The sequence below is a fragment of the Trachymyrmex cornetzi genome, unplaced genomic scaffold (assembly GCF_001594075.2).
Source record: "Trachymyrmex cornetzi isolate Tcor2-1 unplaced genomic scaffold, Tcor1.1 scaffold188, whole genome shotgun sequence".
NCBI lineage: Eukaryota > Metazoa > Arthropoda > Insecta > Hymenoptera > Formicidae > Trachymyrmex > Trachymyrmex cornetzi.
The window spans coordinates 226,984-247,428 of record NW_017296505.1 but is presented as its reverse complement, the minus strand read 5'-3'; the positions used below and the strand labels follow the sequence as shown (position 1 = coordinate 247,428).

Here is a 20,445-nt window from a genome sequence, read left to right as displayed (position 1 = left end):
AAATCCTATTAAATATCAAATGGAAAGAAAAACAACGAAACTATATAAAACTAGGAAATAGCGATGACATTCTTTTAGCTTGGTTTAAAAATTATATTTTCTAGTTTTTCCAAATAACAATGTTGAAAATCTCATACTGACTCAAATATTAGCACAATGTGTATGTACATACATATTGTGTCGATTTATATATTATTTCATTAATTTTTAATCAACTTTTAATTATGTATCGTGTTATACATAATTTTTTAATCTCTTTATGTTATATCGTTCCTCAACAAAAATAAAGAAGTGATATATTAAAGATATGGTACGTATATTGTAAAAAGAATAATTTACATAACATAATATACTTAAAATAAAGCGCATTTTATTTCTGTGCATATTAATATCAATGTCATGAGTAAATTTTATTCTACATTATAATTCAATTATCTTTTTTGTCAAAAATTATGAAAAACTTTTATGAAAGATTCAAGCATGAATAAAATATCTTCTTACTACGTACGTAAGTTATGAACATTATTTTTTTTTATCGATATTTGCTGTTACTTTTATACTTGTTTCTTCAAAGGTTAGAGGTCGTCTTTGACGAACGCAATAATCTTTACGTTGTATAATAAAGCAAACTGTCAGTGTAATCCCTAGTTTCCATGGAGATGTTCTAACGAACCTTTGAAAGATTAAACTTCGTCGTCGATAATTCATCTTGCGTTCGCGCATGAGCGCTAACTCGGTTGACATTATTTTGCGCCTCATGTAAGCCCGCAGTTTATTAGCTTCACAGAGCATACCTAATCTTGTTCAGAATACGATTACCTCCCATAAAAGACGTTAGAGGACAGATAGATGGTGTTTGCATTATCAGGATAATTAAATAATTTAATTACTTTTTATTCTAAATAAAGTGATGTGCTAATAATTATATAGATTAAAGCTTACTTTATAATTTAATTCATAACATTTGCATAACTTTTGCAAAAAATTTTATTATATTAATTATCTAGAAAATAAAATAATTTTATTATTCATATGTTTAAAATTCTTCAGTCTCTTACTTTATATGCTTCATCTTTTTTATTAATATTATATGTTGTCCCCGTTACAAAACATATAATGTGACGCTGAAGAGTTAATGTGAAAAAATCTTTTATAGTGATATATGTATATGAATGTATATGTAATAGATTAAATTATAATGTAAATTTCAATACAAAATCATATCTATATCTTTATTCATGATTGCGTATCTATATGAAAATATTGCAGAAATCGTAGTTATAAATGTGAATACATTTAATGATAATAAATTAAATTTTCTCGATGACAAATTATAATTAATTTATTAAAAAATTATCTACTCCCTTTGTTAATTTTCTCTCTGTTATAACAATAGTGTAATATCTTTCCAAATCATATTTTTACGTTTTAGACACGACTATTATCTAATACACGCTGAGTCATATATCTTATTTACAAATTTAAATTTAGAACGTTGTTTGTGTATTTACCCTGCCAAAATGATGCCACATCAAATAGTCAAGAACACCCTGGGTCATACCCTGCGATCTCAGGTGGCGTACATTCAACTTTTGATAACCCCACTCGATCCATCCTGCCTGCGTGGATACGCAGTTTATCAGGCACAGTGCATTTACTTTCTCCGGATGGGCGAGTGCAAATCTTGCCAGTATATTGGCACCAGCCCCGACTCCGAAACCAATTACAGATTTTATGCCAAAGTGGCCAAGAACGAAGAGCAGCTGTTCGGCCAGCTCTTCCATGGACGGATAAGTAAAACTGAAACATATTATAAATTAATTATCATGGTTTTATGAAACAAATAAATATTATATGACTATAATATAAACGGTAAGAGAATCGACAACCGATATATTAGTATTTATCAAAGTTTATACGGTCTTTAGAAGATTTGGCACGCGAACAAAACAAATTGATAGAACTTTCGCATGCAAATCTGCATTGCAGTTTAAATTATTCTTTAACTTGATATTTAATTAAGAGAGAGAGAGAGAGAGAGAGAGAGAGAGACTCCGAAATATTTCTTTAATATAAGACTTAATGTTTAAGATTTTCATAATTAATTATAACAAAAAGACATTTTTCTATAAAAAAGTTATGTATTTTGCGAATAATGTTCGTGTTTAACTCCATTGTTAGAATACCAACGTTTTGTGAATATTGCAGTTCACTTTATCAGGATGCAAAAAGCAGCCTAAGTATAAGGATGCTCCTCGTTTTGATTAAACAAACTGCATTACTTATAAAACATTAGCATTCTAACGTTTTATAAACATTACAGTTCGCTAATGAATGTAGACACGAAGATAATCCGCGAAACGTTTAACTTTTTCATAGAAAATACCGTTCAAGTTTTAAAAGTATTAAAATAATTTTCTAATCCAACATTAAGCTATTTAAGATTTACGACCCTTCAATTGACATTACAGAATAATTATTTATTTGCTGTAGTTTAAATTTTAACCTTTATAATAAAACTTAATTTTATTTCTCTAAATGGCTCTATGATCTTATTTTACATATTAGTACGTTTAATATTTTCATTTACTTGTACAAACATAACAATGACGTTAGAAAAAAATTTTATTATTATTTGTAAAAATGTGCATGTTTTAATTTTACCGATTTTGTATCTCTAAAATAACAGATTAGACATAGAAAGAGAAGAATTATGTAACAATCGATAAGCTTGAATCCTTACAAATGCATAAGTTGCAATATTACAATAAAGTAATATATAAGCGTTCATATGCCGAAGAGTACGGTTTTTATTGAATCGCAAAATTTTGTAGATTTATAAACAAAATAAAGTGCTCTGTTTTCTGTTTTTGCACTAGACTGCACTTGAACTCGGTCTTTCGCGTTCGACAAATATCAAACGTATATCTATCTCACTTTAAATTCCAAAAGTGTACGCTAGTTCAGTCACAGAAAACAAACCCAAGCTATCATTGGAATATATTAAATAGAAATTGTGATTGAAAACTAATTAGGTCGCTGATTTATGCAAATTGACTTGATGTACTGAGAAATAAAACATGTATATATATATGTATATAACACGTATACACATACATGTACATATATATATATGTATATATATCTATATAAATAATTGAAGCTCAGAAATATCTATTTATTTAACTCATTAACTACTAATTAATTTGTTCTTTCACAACTTCGAACTTTAGTATGATAAAGAGAACTAATACTTTAACAAATCTTAACACAGTCAAAAGTGCCAATGCTTTATTTAAAAAAATTAATTATTAACTATATTTTTCTCTTATTCACTATTTATAATGTCGACTCACTCTTCGGGTAGTGTCGGTGAGCCTTCCTCTTGTCCGGGTGCGTTTACATGATATACGCAAAAGTTTTCGAGTAGAACACGCATATCGATGTAATTAAAGAACGCCTGGAAGCTCGAGATGTCTATAAAAATAATTTGTATTAGAAATCATACTATAATATATGCTCTATATCTTTTATAAGAGTAGAAATAATTAATTAAAAATTTTCATAACACGAGTAACTAATTAAATTAAAATATTATATAGTTTTACATTTAAAACGTTTTAGATATAAATTACTTACAGTTAAGGCCTAGATCGTGATAAGTAAGGATAGCTGGTTTCGCTCGATTTCCTTGCACCGCTACCAGCAAACTTCCCTTGTCGGTCTCCACCCTTTCTTCCCGTACAGAGCTGTCATCTCTGGAGAGATATCGCAGTGCCGGAAATTGCAACTGAATGTTTTTTAGCTCGATGTCATCCATGCTATCGGACGGCATCGTGCTGCGCATGAAAATATGAGTTAATTATTAACTTTGTGACCAAAAAGATGAAGAGATTTTCTATTAAATCATTAAATTGTAATAATAATTTCAATAAACGTATAAATCAATAGATTATACTATGATTCGAATTTTACAAAATATGAGAAGTGCATTTTTTTTTTAACATGTTATAAATGTATTTATGGGATGTTCGTCAGTGAAACATAGTTGTAAACAAGTAACTATTTTTCTATGACTTATAACATACAGATATTGTCTATTCAAATTATTGTTCAGAATATTTTCATTGTTCTTTATAACAGATCGCAATACACAATATTATTTATAAGTACGTTGTTGTAAAAAAAGATAACAGGAACAAAGTAAAATATATAGTATTTTTTTGGTTAATTCCTGGCGTAAGTAATTGAGTCTCTTGAAACTAATACCCGGTGCTTTTAATTTTGTGGATGAAAGGATTTACAAAAGATATATAGATATATCATTTGTTCTGATGCCAAAAATTATGCGTTGAAGTAACTGATATGTTTCTCATATTAATCTTCTTATAATAATGTTTTTCTTATAATAATGTTTATACTTAACTTATACAGAGAAAAATATTTCAAAAGATTCTTGTTATATTTATTAAAAATAGATTAATTTTTTGATATATATTTAATAATTTCGTAATAAAACGATATAAAAAAATATTAATTTTGTTTGAAATACAAGATTTACAAAAAATATATTCACAAAAAAAGATAAAAAATATATCGTGTGAAATATATAAAGTATAAAAAGTTCGTCAATTTTTCATTTCGTTTTGAATGCTCGATTGCTATTTAAATCACGTCGACTGTAATTCTTGAAAACGATGGCACAGTTATTTCGCGGAACACTATGCAGGATTCTTTTTCTCGTGCAATACTCAAAACCATTTGTTAGTCTAGATATTAAGCGACTTTTTTTATCGTATTGATCTATATGCCACGCCCAGTTGGTTAAAGTAAAGATGAAGAGATTTTACAAAAGTGCTTTTAGCCATTTTATTAATACTCATACGTCACGAATTTTTATTATTACAGATTATCATGACAATCGAATTTGTCGGATTCAAGTTAATTATTTCTGATTCGGCAGCTCGGAAAATTAGAGGAAGCATTTTATTCGGCCGGCAAGCTAATTAAAAAGTAATCTCTGTTCAAAAGATTTAAGCGCGAGTTGAAATTATCTTGCTATACATACAATTTATTTTTAAATTGGCGGTAACAGTAGGCTTTAAAATAATGACCTTTATAATACAGAATTCATAACATTAACGTCCATTAAATTATACATTACACGCTTGAATTACCATCTTGACAAATGTTTCAGTATATGATCTACAACTATTATAGTGGTTAGTAGATAATAATTATCAGCTAATCTCAACACCGTGATATGATATTGAAATTTAGTTAAAACGATTTGTTCGAAAAATTTGCTTCATCTCTTGCGTACCATATTATATATATTTTTATGATGATTTTTTTCAAATATTGCTTAATTAAGTGTAATAAAAAAAAACAATAATTGCTTAAGTTAATATCTCTCCAAAATTATTCAAGAATGAACATTTTATGGTGTTCTTATTATATTATTTTATTATTTAATAAAAGAAGTATTTTAATAATGTGAATATTTTATAATATAATTCAATAATACAATATATATATTTGTTATGATAATATATTAATAATCAAATATATATAAAATGAGGCTCGAAAGAATCTATCAGTAAAAAATAAAAAAGCCCATCACAGCCTACCATCTGTTGTTCGGATGTACAGAAAACATTTTATTCTCGTGTGAATGTAACAAAACGAATCAAATATAAACGTTTCAATCCTTCAATTTGGATCCTTATTAATATAAAATATAAATCTAAATTACATAATTAATTCAAATTCCAAACTGGTGGTTCCCGACAATTTAGCGTTCTTCTTTATCCAAATGCCAAATTAACAATGTAAAGAATAGCCAAAAGATTATCAAATATATTAACTCATACAATAATAATATAAAAATTTACATAAAATAAAAACGGAATCAAATACGTTGCGTCAAAAAGTAGAATCACATCGCTCATCAATTATCAGATTTACTATGTAGTCATTCAAATAAAAAAACGAACACACACACACAATTAGAAAATTATTAAAATAATTAATCTGAATTTTAATTTTATTAACTTACATGTAAGCGTTTCTTGCAATTAGACGTAAAGGTCTTGTGGTATCGACAGTTAGAAATGAAATGATAGTCAAAGTAATAAAGTCACGTAGTTATTGAAATAAAAATAAAAATAAAAATAAAAATAAGAACAAAGGAGAGAAAACAACGTCACGTTTCCGCAAACAAATCTAAATATAGTGGGTCTAAAGAATACATATCATTCTGTAAATTCGACCTCTGTTTCTGTTGCTTTATATGAATCATTTCCGAAATCAATCTTTTATTGAGCACCCTTTCCTCGTCTAATATCTTTACATTTTCCCAATCAAAATCATGCTGATGACTAATTCTGTGTTCTGTTATTACGGAATGCTGTGAAGTGTTCCAATTTATGTGATTTCTATGTTCATTTATGCGTGTCTTCAAACATCTACCTGTTTGGCCCACATATGATGCTTCACAATCTCGACAAATAATTTTATATACAACATCTGTATGAGGTAGCTTGGAACGAATATCTTTATGACCACTGATGAACTCTCTAAGATTATTAATCCCCCTATATGTCATTCGTATTAAGGAGTCTTTTTCAAAAAATTTTTTGATTTTTTCTGATAAAAATGGTATAAAGAGGATTGTAAAAAATCTGTGATTGATTTTATCTCCTTTATTATCCGTTATCTTATTTTTAGGTGTGTTACACTGGTCATTCCATTGTTTAAATTTTTTTGACAACTTATTTTTTATTTCTGAGAATATGAGTTTCAATGGATATCCATTGTTTAAAAGAATTTTAATTATTGATTCAAAATTCTCTTGATGGTAAATAGATTTTTACTAATATATCAATAATCAATAAAATATAAATTATATGCAACGTTGTGGCTGTCAGCTTAAAGTTCGTACGAATTTCGTTCGTAAATGTTTAGTTCGAGATAAGCAATATCCCTATATTATTCTAAACGTACAATAGCAGCAACCACTTTAATCGCCTGAAGAGTTACATTGACGTCCAATTAGTCGTGAATTCGCTTAATGCTTGAAAGACCTATTTCGGTCCCAGAGGATTCATGGCGCCAACCCAATTTCAGTAGGACGAATGTAAAATGTCAGGAACCTCGTTTGACCTTTTCACACGGTCATGCGCACGTACGTATGTTAGGAAGACAGGTAATTTTTTAAGAAAAACGTCATCGTAAATATTGCTGATCCCACAAGGGATGCACTCTTTTACATCCTTGAGTTGTTAAAAGTTCGCTGTTTCCTATTAACCGAAATTCCTTTGTTCTATATAATCAGCGTAAGCGCGGCGTATAATATATTACGTCATTTACCCAAAGTGTAGGAGGTGCGTTTTTACGCGTCGCTTTTCCACGTGCCGACCTGAACATGCGCGACCCGCCACAACATTCGCGCGCGTTATTAAATTCCTTAGTTAATCGCTGCCTATAAGATAGATTGAACGCGCGTGTTTTCGTACAATGGCACTTGAACTGATGCCGTAGTTAAATTATTTTCTGAGTCACTATTGCGTTACGGTAATTTATCATAACATCAGCTTACACTCCAAAAATGCCAAGATTTAGTTTTAATTTATTTATATTATAAGAGTGAAGAAGGAAAACAATTATAAGAAGATCTTAAAAAAATGTTTATATATATATATGTACATACATATATCAACAAGTAAAATAGAAGAAAAACATAATTTTCTTTTATTTATTGTATTATGTCTTAATCATATATAATGTTAAACGAAAAGTTATATAAATATAATAAGTAATTATAAGGTTCCGTATGTGTAAAAAAATATGACAATTAAAAAGGGCATAGAACCAATATTTAAACAAACAAATTTAATTTAATTAAATTAGAGTCATAAAGTTAACAAACGTTTCGACTCCGATCGGGTCATTTTCAATGTTACAAAGGTAAATTATAAATAAAAGCACAACTATACAATGTTAAATAAATGAAAAGACCATAACTATAACAATTCGTTAAATTGTCAACAAATTCTTGCCTTTACTATATAAAAAATATCCTTAATCTTTAATTACAGTTACAACATCTTAAATAAAAATGAATATGATTAAATAATAACATTTCATAAAAAATCGCAAGCGTGTAATCTTGTTGTTGAAATAAAAAGTGTAAGTTGTCTATTTAATATTTTAATCTAAGTTGCGAATGAAATCGTATCTGAGAAAGAATAATTCAATTATATAAATATATTTGTAAATTACAAGATATTTTAATTATATAATTACTAATATTAATCATCATAAGATATTGTATATATATATGTATATATATATCAGTAACAACATAATTAAGATATTCTGTAAGTTAACAATATATTTGTCTAATATTTTATATAACTTTTTGTTAAGACAATATAATGAATGAAAAGAAATTATGTTTATCTTTTATTTTCTATTTTACTTTGTAATAGGAAGTGTAAAATAACAGTGAAAGGATATTTGCTTGTTTCCACGAATAGTTATAAAGTAAAAGAAATTGCTTCTACGGATTTACGACGCGTTTCGCAGACGGCGTCGCAATGACTAGCGTTGGTGATCGATAAAAGCGAACATGTCATCACAAATGCACCATGAAATCGATTAGAAAGCTCTTCGGAGCTTTCTATTCACAGAGATTTCGATTTGAATTGATTTCCAATTATTGGAATGATGAACGATATTATGGTAGTTTCCATAAAGTCGATTTTACTTTAAAACAATGCGTTCGGTGCGTAATATAACATTTCAGAATAAACGAAGTATAAAACAGAAATATATAGAAAGTCTAAAATTATTGAAGTAATAATAAAAATTAAATGTTTCTATATAAATCTATAATTCCTTTTATTTTAAATAATCCGAAAAGGTTAAACAAATGTACTCAAATAGCCAATATATTTTTTAAGCATTAATAGTTTGTATTTTACTTATCGATTAGATATTAGATCCTAATTCGTAACACATCAAAAATTGTAATTGCGACAAGAATTATTGTAAGTATAATAAGGCTTAAAATATGTATAAGCAATTCGTTACCATGATAGAAAATTTTCTTATGTTTCTATATGTATACGTTAATTAACCTTCCGATATCAGCATTATGTTTCAATTTAATCTATGCAAAAGTCCATAAATTGGAAAATCTATGAAGAAGATAAAGAAGAATAGAATACAAATTGTGTCAAGCTCTACTTTGAGATAAATAATCACAAATCACGATATCTTAACGTTATTCAATATCAACCATTGTTTTTTGCTAATTTTTTGGCTACATCGAATACTTTGACAGAAGGAACATTGTTCTTTAAAAAAATATTTGAATAGTAAGTAGAAACACAATGCTGATTACAAAATCTGCCGAAATAGAGTTTGTTAAATATAATAAGGGATATATATATGGACGGATAAATATAAAATTTGATCGAGGTATATTTTTTTAGCATACCTACATAAATAAAAATACACTAAAAATATGAATACGTACTATTCTTCCTCATCGTATTTCGTCGGTTTATAAACATCGAACATTGCAAAGAAACTTTGTTTTTCCATTTACGGAATTGGATGTTCTCCTCTGTATTTCTTTAGACAGCCCGATTAAATCAATGTACCACTTGAAAATCAGAAAGTTATTTTGCGAATGAAAATAAAGTTGTGCTTAATCGTCTGGCAATACTGCGTTAAATGTAATCTAGATAATTCTTAAAGAATATAAATATAAACATCAAAAGAAGAAGCAGAAATTACGATTGAAAGTATAACAATAGGTTAAAACTGTTGACAGATATGTAAACTAAATAACACAAATAAAAGAGAGCCTTTTATACAATCTTAGTACTTTATAATATTTTTCCGTATGTGTGAATTTATTTATCAATTCTTCAAACTGCTCGCCTTACGACTAAAAGTATACTATGATTTAGTTTAGAAGAAACATTTAAGTTTAAAAGTATACGAGACGACTTTCTTTAAAATTAAGTTTTAAATGTTACAAAAAGTGAACAACGTGTAAGATTAGCAAACTTTATTATATTTTAGACCTGTAAGTATTATAAATAAATATTTACTTGAGAGAGGAATATAATATTCTCCCCCTAGTTATTTTGGAACAAAACGTTGATTTTGTTTAACGCGACATTTAATAGCGAAATATTACATAGTTTAAGACTCTTGAAACAAAAAAGTTACTTTGTGTATATATGTTTAAAATAAAAATGCTATTATATTTTATTATAAGAGCTAATTATTATTAAAATATGTAAACTTTTTAAACTTTTTAATGCTATATTTAACGATATTAAAAATTTTGTGTAAAAATAGGTAACTTTTTTCCATATTTTATTTTACTCATCTTCCTTGAATGTTAATTTTCTTAAATATTATACGAATAAAGTTTCTTCTTATTAATCTTTAGGCTGCCGGCATTTTTTCGTTAAAATAATGATTTCTTTTCCCGAAATTTTTTTTATTTAAGTAACATATACATGGCGCAGAATATCGAAATTTGTGTAAAGCCACAAAAGTGGCTTTCCCGGCAGTTTAAAGGTTACATAATATTTATTATTTATTTAAATAATTAATATATATTTTTAATGTATTTTTCGTTTACTTCAAATAAGAGTTGAAAAAAAATAGGTGGTTTCTTGTTGTATGGTAAATCATTACAGTTCTTATCTACCAGAAAGTATTGCTATTTTTTTTAAAGCAGTGACGTTTTGCTCTTTGTTTTTAAAATCAGGATTCTATTCTTCCTTTTCATATTGCTTTTTCCCTCGACTTACAACTGCAATACGAATTATGTTTGTGTTTATGGGCTACTTTGCTTTATATGCCATAAAGTTTATCACATTCTTTTATTATACTTATGAGAAGGTTCTACAATTTTATCATTCTTTGCAGACAAAAAAATACATTATCACATTTCCACATATATAACAAGTATGTTCCTACAATTAGTAAAATTATATTTTTTAAATATTTTCTATATTACAATCAGTTATTTGTAAGTTTACTCTTAAGTTTATGAATAGTTTAAGCGTAAAAATGTGCGTTGAAAGAAATTCTTTGATAGAATCGATAAATATTAAATCAAACTATTAAAATATTTACTGGTGAGAGAAGGAATTTTTTTATATTCTAGAAGTTTATAAAAGCGCTTGACATTTTAATTATAATTATTTGAAACTATGCGCTCTCTGTTGTTATTGCGTAACTATTAATTAATTTTGTCATTACATTCGTATATGTTTTATAATTTATTTTAATTAATAAAAACGCTCTTTTCTCTCGGTAAAAACAGATGTAGAAAACTTCAGTTCTCATTTCTAACAAAGGTCACTGGATAATTTTATTTCATGTTCTGTAATAATAATGCATGCAGAGTAAAGTAGTAGTAATGCTTATATAACGAGTTATCACAACGGCATAGAGATTCGCCATTAATAGTATCAGATGCCGTTTGAATTTTCAAGTACAGTTAATTTGCCTGCATGAGAGGTTTCCCGTATCTCCGGCACGTCACTCAACTGTTTCCGGCCAGAGTTAAGTCTGACCCTGTTCTTCTTCCTACTCTATCGTATAATTAAAGCATAATGCCTTATATGTATATTAATGTAATTAATATTATTAATATTATTAGTAATATAATAATAGTGTGTAAGTTAGAATGCTTTAAAAAAAAATTTATTTCAGTAAACTATACAGCCGAGCAATAATTATATGAATGCATTAAGTGATGCCACTTGCGTTTGTACAAAATGTTACAAAATGTTGTTTTATACAATATAAAAAAAATTGTATTCTTACAAAGTTTGTATACCGAACAAAGTAGCGCAGTTAATGAATAATTTATAAAAAAAATGTTATGTTATTATAGTTTACTATATTAATACGTTGGTTGTAATGGTAATTGAGCATGAGTTCGTATTGAACAAAATATATATATGTATAACAATGTTTACTAATAATTTTTTTATTATTATCTAATTATATATTTTAAATAATAAAACAAAAAATATTCAATGAAATACGAAGATCTCATTTTTTATGTTTTATCATAAATAAGTCATGACTTTCGGAAAGTATTATGCACTATTATGTATAAAATACACATCTGATTAGAATGTATAATTAAATTTAATTAAATTATGTATCAATTTTACGAAAAACAGTACATATGTTTTATCATTTTTTAATCAAAATTTCATTGGATTAAAGTTAAAAAAGGTATTTCTTATTATTTGTACAAAATAAAAAATTGTATTATAATCAAAAAATTGGAAAGAATACGGGCGTTAGTAGTCAGGCGCAGAAGACATCGCGCAAATAATACACTTATGAAGCTTGAAACTTCTTTATTCTACAAACGCGCTTACATGTTTCGGCTCATTTTTGAGCCTTCCTCAGAGCAAACACAAACTAACATATATAAAGTAAAAGTTATCCTGTCATGGTGAGCTGCCCAACATCAAGCTTCATAAGTGTATTATTTGCGCGACGTCTTCTGCGCCTGACTCCTAACGCCCGTATTCTTTCCAATTCTTTGATTTATAAGGAGTCTTGGTTAGTTTGATTTACATTATAATGTTATATGTTATAAGTTACCAGAATTATAATGGTTAAATAAGACATTGTATTATAAATTAATTTTAAGTTAGCAGAAAATTTAAAGCGATGGAAACATCTTTTTGCTATGTATATATTATATTGATGGACAAAAAAAATTTTGAACAAGTAACTTATCAAAGTAGGAGTTTCTTATAACTTTTCTTATAATTTTTTATGTTTTGAATCCGAATCTGTAAGTGAAAAATGTTCTTATTAAAAATGAAGAAAAATAGGAAAAATTAAAATTGAAATTTCTCAAAAAACGCGATTTTACTGTCTTCGAAAATTTGTAAATGATAAACTCAACATGCTAGAGACTTTGAGCAAGATTTACATCATTTTTTTATTTATAATATAAAAAAATTATTATACATATTAGTTATGGAAATTTCAATAATATTAATAATCTATAGGAGGAGTAAATCATACTTTATAAAATTATACTTTTGTCATACTTTTGTCATAGAAAATCGAACAAAAGCAGATATCTCGAACTGAGAAGTTGTACCATATATCTACAGAATTCGCGGGACAAAGGACTGGCTGATCCTGGTTTAAACTGAAATCCTACTTTCAGGTTTCTAGGAATAGCTCACGTTGAATGGTTGAATATTCGACTGGCTCGTTGAAAGCACTCACCCAAATGGAAAAAGAGCAATGAAATATCTCTGAAAGTTGGATTTTGTTCGTACGTTTTACGAATTTAAACATAAAAAAAATCCGTCATATTTAAATTAATCGTGACGTATGGAAGCAAACGTAAAATACGAATCGAAGAATATACAATAACTTATTAAATATAAAGCTGCTAGCAAAATGAAATTGAATATAAATTTTAAAGTAATATAAGAAATTGATATAACAATATGCACACACAATTGGATTTTTTCGTTATAATTTATTATAATTTTAAATTATTAGTTTTTTTATCATCTTTTCTTAACATTTTATACTTTACTTACTTCTGCATTATACATATAATGGTCAGTTATTTTTCTTCTTATTGAAAGTATGACTGCGTTTGGACCTTCACGTGTAAACTTTATTCTATCTTTATAACTTATTACATGCGGAAGGAAGATAAAATAAAGCTTATCGCGCGCAATCGCCCAAATCGAACGTAGTCAGGTCTGTTCTTTATCGATGAACTCTCTGAACTGATGCATGCTGATGCAATAAGTTGAAACAAAACAAATGGATTGTTTCACTTCAGTTCATTACATCGTGTGCACTAGTGCAAAGAGTTCTTCGATAAAGAATAAACTTAGTGCGTCATATCACTTGAATCGTTGAATTGTTTCTGTACACTTGTTATCAAGGTTATGTTTAAAAAATGTGTGACTAATTTATCTAGTTTTTAATATTATGAGAATTTTTGCAAATTGTAAATTTTTTTTATATTCACTAAAAGTTTGTTTTCTGTCTAATGTTTTTTTAAACATAGTTAAAAAATTGTATAACAATATTTATTCAATTAAAATAAACTTTTATAATTATTTAATTAATTTAAAATTATACATATATTTGCTTGGCACAGTTGAAAATAAATCTTTATGTAAAATTTTTAAGAAATAACAAATAACGACGATATTATTAAAAGTGACGAATCAACTAAATGTATAGCTGAATAACGTCATGAAATAGCCCTAGATATGTCACTATTTGATATTCCGTTACCCTTTTTATTGATCGATTGACCGAAGTACGCAGATGGATTTTTTTCTGATTGCAATTGCCTGTTGTAAGACGAAACCTCATGATAAAGATCAACTTACTGTCTTCCACTATACTGATCCGTTGTGAGCCAAGGCAAGCAAATAAATCTCTATTTACCGCAAACACAAGCGTAATGCAGAACACGCTGTAAACAGAGCCGTACCCAAGCATCGACTATTTCAGCTAGACAGACGTCTAGCAAGGAATGAACTAACTATTATTAATAACATTCGTACGTTTAATTAAAAATCACCCTTCGCAATCCACAATAGCAAATACTTTAGAAGATATAGTACTTATATACATATATACATATATAGGTAGTATTTTAGATTGCATATACAAATAATTTTCAAATTAAATTCTATATGTTAATGCTTCAGCTGAATCACATTAATTATTCATTCCATGCATCATTTGTAGTGAAAATTTGATCTATTTACCTTTGATCTTCAGTTTCATATATAAAATGCTGTTGTTTAATTTCTGTCTATCTCTATATAGCTATGCAAATATGTGTATATGTGTATATTAAGTTAATTTGTATTAAAAGATTAGAATAGAAAATAAAAACTTGCGGAGCACTCGAATGTCAATTGATATGTCATATTTATTAGAAAGTAAAGCTCTTTTAAACTTGGTACCAAAGGATCGAGATGGAACAGGCATAATGCCAAGTTATGTTGAGTGAATTTCTAGCGAAAGTAGAGCAAATACCGACATGTACGATGTATGCGGTCATATCACAAGGAATTGTTACATTTTGATCTTCTTTTCAGAATAATTTATTATTGTCTTAAGTAATTAATAATACAAACGTTGAATCGATATAAGTGGAAATTAATTTTCAGTAAAAGATAAACAAAATTAACGGCGAAAAAAAAACGTGATAATTAACAAAGGCTTTCTACGAAATTGACAAAGAATTTTATCAGTGACTCAGATTATGCCTCGATCGATATTTGTCGGTTTTCTCCATGACGTAAAAAAGCAGTGACCTATTAAAGAGAAATTTACACGCTTCATCTTATGTCTATATAAGGTGGTGCTCGTAAATTGTGAAATTGGCTTGTGCAAGAGAAAAAAATTGTGCAAAATGAATTATATTTAATTACAAGTAGGTTTTTTTATATTTTCCATATATATTTTCTTTTAAAACTTTTTTTATGCTCATTTTATATGTAAATATTGTTATCAGTGGTTATTATGAGCGATATGGGACAATTTTTATAAAAATATTTTTAATAATATTATTATAATATAAAATTTATTAAGGTTATACATGTTAGTGAGAATATTTAAATTAACATGACCAGAAATGTAATAATAAGACTTGTAATACATATATTATATATATTTTGATTAATATAAAAATATATTGGAGTTTAAAAGTAGATTGAAAAGTTATATTTAAAAAATTTCATATGGTATTGATCAGAGCTAAATGTATCGAACCTTCTCACAGATAACTGTTTTAATTATATTTTTATGTATAGTAAATAAATAAAATTAATCTTTCTTTTATTTGTTAAATTTATAATAAAACTAAATTTATATCATGAAGTAATATTTTGTTAGATAACACATTTATATATAACACTATTTTTAAATACTATTTATTACAAAAAAAGTTGTACATTTTTTAAATATTATAAAATCCACGTACACGCGTAGATATTGTACTCGAAAAGATTTGAACAAGCCGTATCAATGCAACTAAAGGTATTCTAGCTTTTGTTTTTCTAAAAGTGTCTTGTTTGCGCGCACTCAAGATTAAAATAGATGGGACACGTAAACTTTTAAGAATGATTGTTTTTAAAGCGACATGCACACATGACATCACCGAACAATAGAGCGTCCGTATCATGATCTTAATAGTTCTTAATTAATCTTAATTTCGGCGTTAATTACTTTGTTATGAGAACCTATCGAGAGAAGCATGTGGCTTCGTCCTTTCTCCCAAAATATAGAGCATCTTTGCTCGAAGACTAATATGAAAGAGGAGAAGTCGACGGAGTAGAATTACGTCGTTAACCTCAGAGAGCTCCTAAGCTGGCTATTACGTGGAATGTTACCGTGCTACTAAACTTCCTCCAATTTGTTCATTTAATACATTGACACATTTTCAAATAAGACTTTCCTATAATTTTAAACGTTAGCATCAACGTTATCATTTGCGTTATAATATTATAGTTAGCATTATTGGTTTATATAAGCATCTTATAATAATGCAAAATAGAAAATTAAAACTTAATGCGTTCAAAATTAAATGCACATTAAAATAAATTCGAAGAAGAAATACATTTGAATAAAAGGAACAATAATATTTATTTGAGTTTGTCATTTAATATTTCTATGTATATTAATTCTTTTTCTTAAAGCATTTTTATTATTAGATATATATTTATACACTGAGAAAAGAAACTGCAATTACCATAATTGAACTACAACTTATAACCATTTATATATAATAATATTTTGTTTTTATATATAATAATATTTTGATGAAATTATGAATATAATTAGTATTACATTAAAACATTTTATCAGTAATTACGATAATGGTACAGATTTTAATTCGTAATTATTTTACTCCACAATTGTAGTCGTAAATATCAAACACACTTTTCTTTTAGTATAAGTTAATATTTAGATGTCGGTTGAGTATCTTTTATACATATGTTCCAAATGATAAAAACTATGAAAAAACTCTTTGATTATATATGCTGATGTGTAGAAATGTAATTAGCAATAATGGAATGCGTTAGCCAAGACTCGCATTTACTGTCTCATTGAGTTCTGTGATTGGCTAACTCCGCCTACGTTAATTGTTTGAAGCAATTATGTAACGGAAGTGTTACGTTGTTGACCGTTCTGTAGTTTGTTTTATTTCTATTATATCCGATAGATCGTTAAAAATATATCGTTAACGATATATCGTTAAAAATTATACATTTCCTATTTGATATTATAATATTTTGAGACTGTATGTGTGAAATGATTATTATTATTTAATAGCGTTAACTCCATTAGCTTTTTCACTTCTTCAATAAGAATATAAATGAGTAGAAGCTAGAACCTCGGAAAGAAAACTTGGTTTAACTTATAAAGTAAGAACTTTTTGTCGAGTTCTATTGTGACGAAACAAGTACACGATTCATAATTTAAAGAAATATTGTCAAAATTTGATAATCCTATATAGCCTAGAGCGAAACTTGATCTCAACTTTACATTTACATTCAAATCAGGAAGCCATCAAGAGTGAAACGATTTTAAGAATCATGAAGTAGTTCGATTAATAGCTTAAACGTCGAAAGTTTAGAAACTGCCTTAAATAATTAAACTTCATTGCTAAACTTCAATATAGGTCACCGCTCTAAATAGAAGCTGGATGTCATATTAAATCACGCTGTTAAACCAATATCGTATAATAGAAGAACAATATATGACTACTACGTCGCACATTATACTGCGGCTTTGTTTCTTGCCAGCTTAGGATAATGTATCGTGTCGTTTCTTCTATGTAACGTCCAGTTCAATTTTCATGGTAAAATCTAAAAGCCATCTTCAATTTTGTTGTGCTTTTACAATTGCTTCTACATATATGTATATACAGTTTAATCAATTGTAAATTTCATATGTATGTTTGCTGATGACCTTTACAAATTATTACGCAGTTGTGCTACTAAAACGCGCGTACATAACGCTTTTAATAATACGATGTGGTTAGCGTTGCGCACATTGAGATCAATGTCAATTGTCCATGGCAGTTGAAAAACTCTAACGAATATCCACAATGACCGTTTCATTGTAATATTGAGTCGTTCTAATATTTCAAAACACATATTGTACATACTACGTTCTAAATCATCTTTTCGCAAATAATCATCAAATGTTAGATTTCGTATGTTTATTTTGGATATTGTATTGTAAGAAGTAGATGAATATGTTTTTTTTTTTTTTTAAGTTAGTTTCTCTATTAGAGTCTTTATCATATCTTTTTTCGAAATTATGTTATAATCAAAAAATATTTCTCACACTAAATGGTATGTTAATATAATAATGATTTTATACTTTTTACCACTTCTCCTTGTTTCGTGTTAAATAAGTCAAATTTTGTGCAGTTAGAATAAAACTCAGAATAGATAAATATGACCAAAGTAATATAAAAGTGTCGCTTATACTCTCTTTGTGTCGGCATGTTAATGTAATCTATCTACTATCCTATCAGCCCTACTACGCAACTATGTATCTACGCATCAGCATAAATTGCAGCTACGGTTGCGATACGCGTTAAGAGGGATTTGTATAATAATACTAATAACGCGACAGTCTTTCAATTTTTCTCTCTTACCAAAACTTACCCCAATAGAGCAGATTCCTCGGCAGTGGCTGCTGTTGGCATCCTGTTTCTCTCCCTAGAACAAAATGGCGGCGAATAATCACACACGCCTAGCCCTAGCGGCAAGTCACGCCTCTACTCCCGTTATACAACACAAATATTTTACAACGTAAAAAAATTATTGACAATAAGCAAACAACAATATAGTCATATTTGTGGCAATTTGCGGGAAGTTGCTTCGACCAGCATTCTATTTTGGTCATTAAAACCAGCTTCTCTTTGTTCTACCACGGTATAATTTCCGGTATTTAACACACCGCCAATTTGAATGTAAAATTACCATTTAAAATTATCATTTTCTACGGGCAATTAAACCGGGCCGAGCAACTTCATGCTCGAATGCGTATTTGAATAAATAAACTTTAAAAGAAATCGGGCTAAACTTCAGTTTAAAGGATATCATTCCAATTAAGGCAAAATTAATAACCATGATTAATAAATAATACATATAATATTTTCTCTCAATATAATATTTCAATATTTCACACTGAATTTTTTAACTAAAATATTTCAATATGTGTGTTATGTATATCTATAAGTTATTGTATTATTATTTTTATTTTTATAACAATACATCTAAGATATAATTATGTATTAAGTAACTCTCTCTAATATTTTGTATCTTTACATTTAAGTTGTTTATAAAAATATTTTATTGAATATGTATAAATTAAATTATTATCCAGATAAATAAAATGAATATAATAAAATATATATAAAAATACATTTTTTAAAATTATAGTAATAATATTATACTACAAAATTTGTAAATAACTTAATGGTGTAAGAATTAGACAATTACAATGTAAATATACGATAAGAATACGAAGTTAAAGTTTGAAGTCAAAATTCTATTGCAAAGATGAAAACACCAATTTATAATTATTGAATTTTTAAATTAACTAAAATAATTATAAACTTCCATGGTCATTTGACAACAAGAGAAGCCGGTTCCGCAACACACGCGTTTCCGTCGCACGCCGCGAAGCGATACGGACGGTCACAACTCGAGCGTTGCAAGGACAAAGGAAGACGGCCACTCGCGTGCATGTAACAGAAAGAGTGATAACAACAATACAACAATAAACCAAGCGATGATAATTACAGTGATTGCACTCACGCGTAGATAAAAAGATGCGAGAAGCTGGTGCTGTCGATGCATGCGTGCGAAGCTCAAAGCGTGAGGGAAATGAACGATTTCTTCAGGTGCTATAGACGTGACTTACCTTTGGTTTTCTTGTTTTTTACATGAGTTGATTAACAGCACCATTAATGTCCGATCCTGAAGTTTGTCCGTACTTACTAATCTACTAATTTAAAAGTGCAAGAACGAGGTGTCGGTTTGTCCAACTTGTTTACATCGAATAAACATACTTTAAGTAAAATATTTTATGGTGTTTTACAAAGTCATCTCTAGTATTTAATTTCTTTGTATCGATTCAACTAAGTTTTTCGCGAATATCTCTAGATTTTTAAGCGTTCTTTATTAGAAAATTTTGAGGTGTATGAAATGTATATTTGAGATGTGCTCTGTTTGCATAATTATTTACTTCAGAAAAGAAAAATTGTATATAATTATAATAGACGTCGCTAAAGCTGCCGGGCAATATATAGCATGCACGCAAAAATTATAGAAGTCCTTCTGTCATATCCCGAATTAC

General features: G+C 27.9%; 1 protein-coding gene across 8 annotated transcripts in view; it reads right to left on the bottom strand.

Annotated features, from left to right (window-relative positions):
• Positions 1-20,445, bottom strand: part of MESK2 (misexpression suppressor of KSR 2) — a 35,505-nt gene that overhangs the window by 5,739 nt on the left and 9,321 nt on the right. For 5 of the 8 annotated variants that reach the window (XR_001940013.1, XM_018504909.1, XM_018504911.1 and 2 more), the window contains 4 exons: positions 18,747-18,800; positions 3,640-3,839; positions 3,357-3,477; positions 1,512-1,800 (listed from right to left, as the gene is read on the bottom strand). Coding sequence is in view for 7 of the 8 variants with exons in the window: in XM_018504909.1 (XP_018360411.1) it covers positions 1,512-1,800; positions 3,357-3,477; positions 3,640-3,839; positions 18,747-18,800 (664 nt within the window). In the remaining variant the exon portion in view is untranslated. Of the gene's footprint in view, positions 1-1,511; positions 1,801-3,356; positions 3,478-3,639; positions 3,840-18,736; positions 18,801-20,445 lie in introns of those variants that run through there. The other 3 variants (XM_018504912.1, XM_018504914.1, XM_018504915.1) reach the window with 2 other exon arrangements.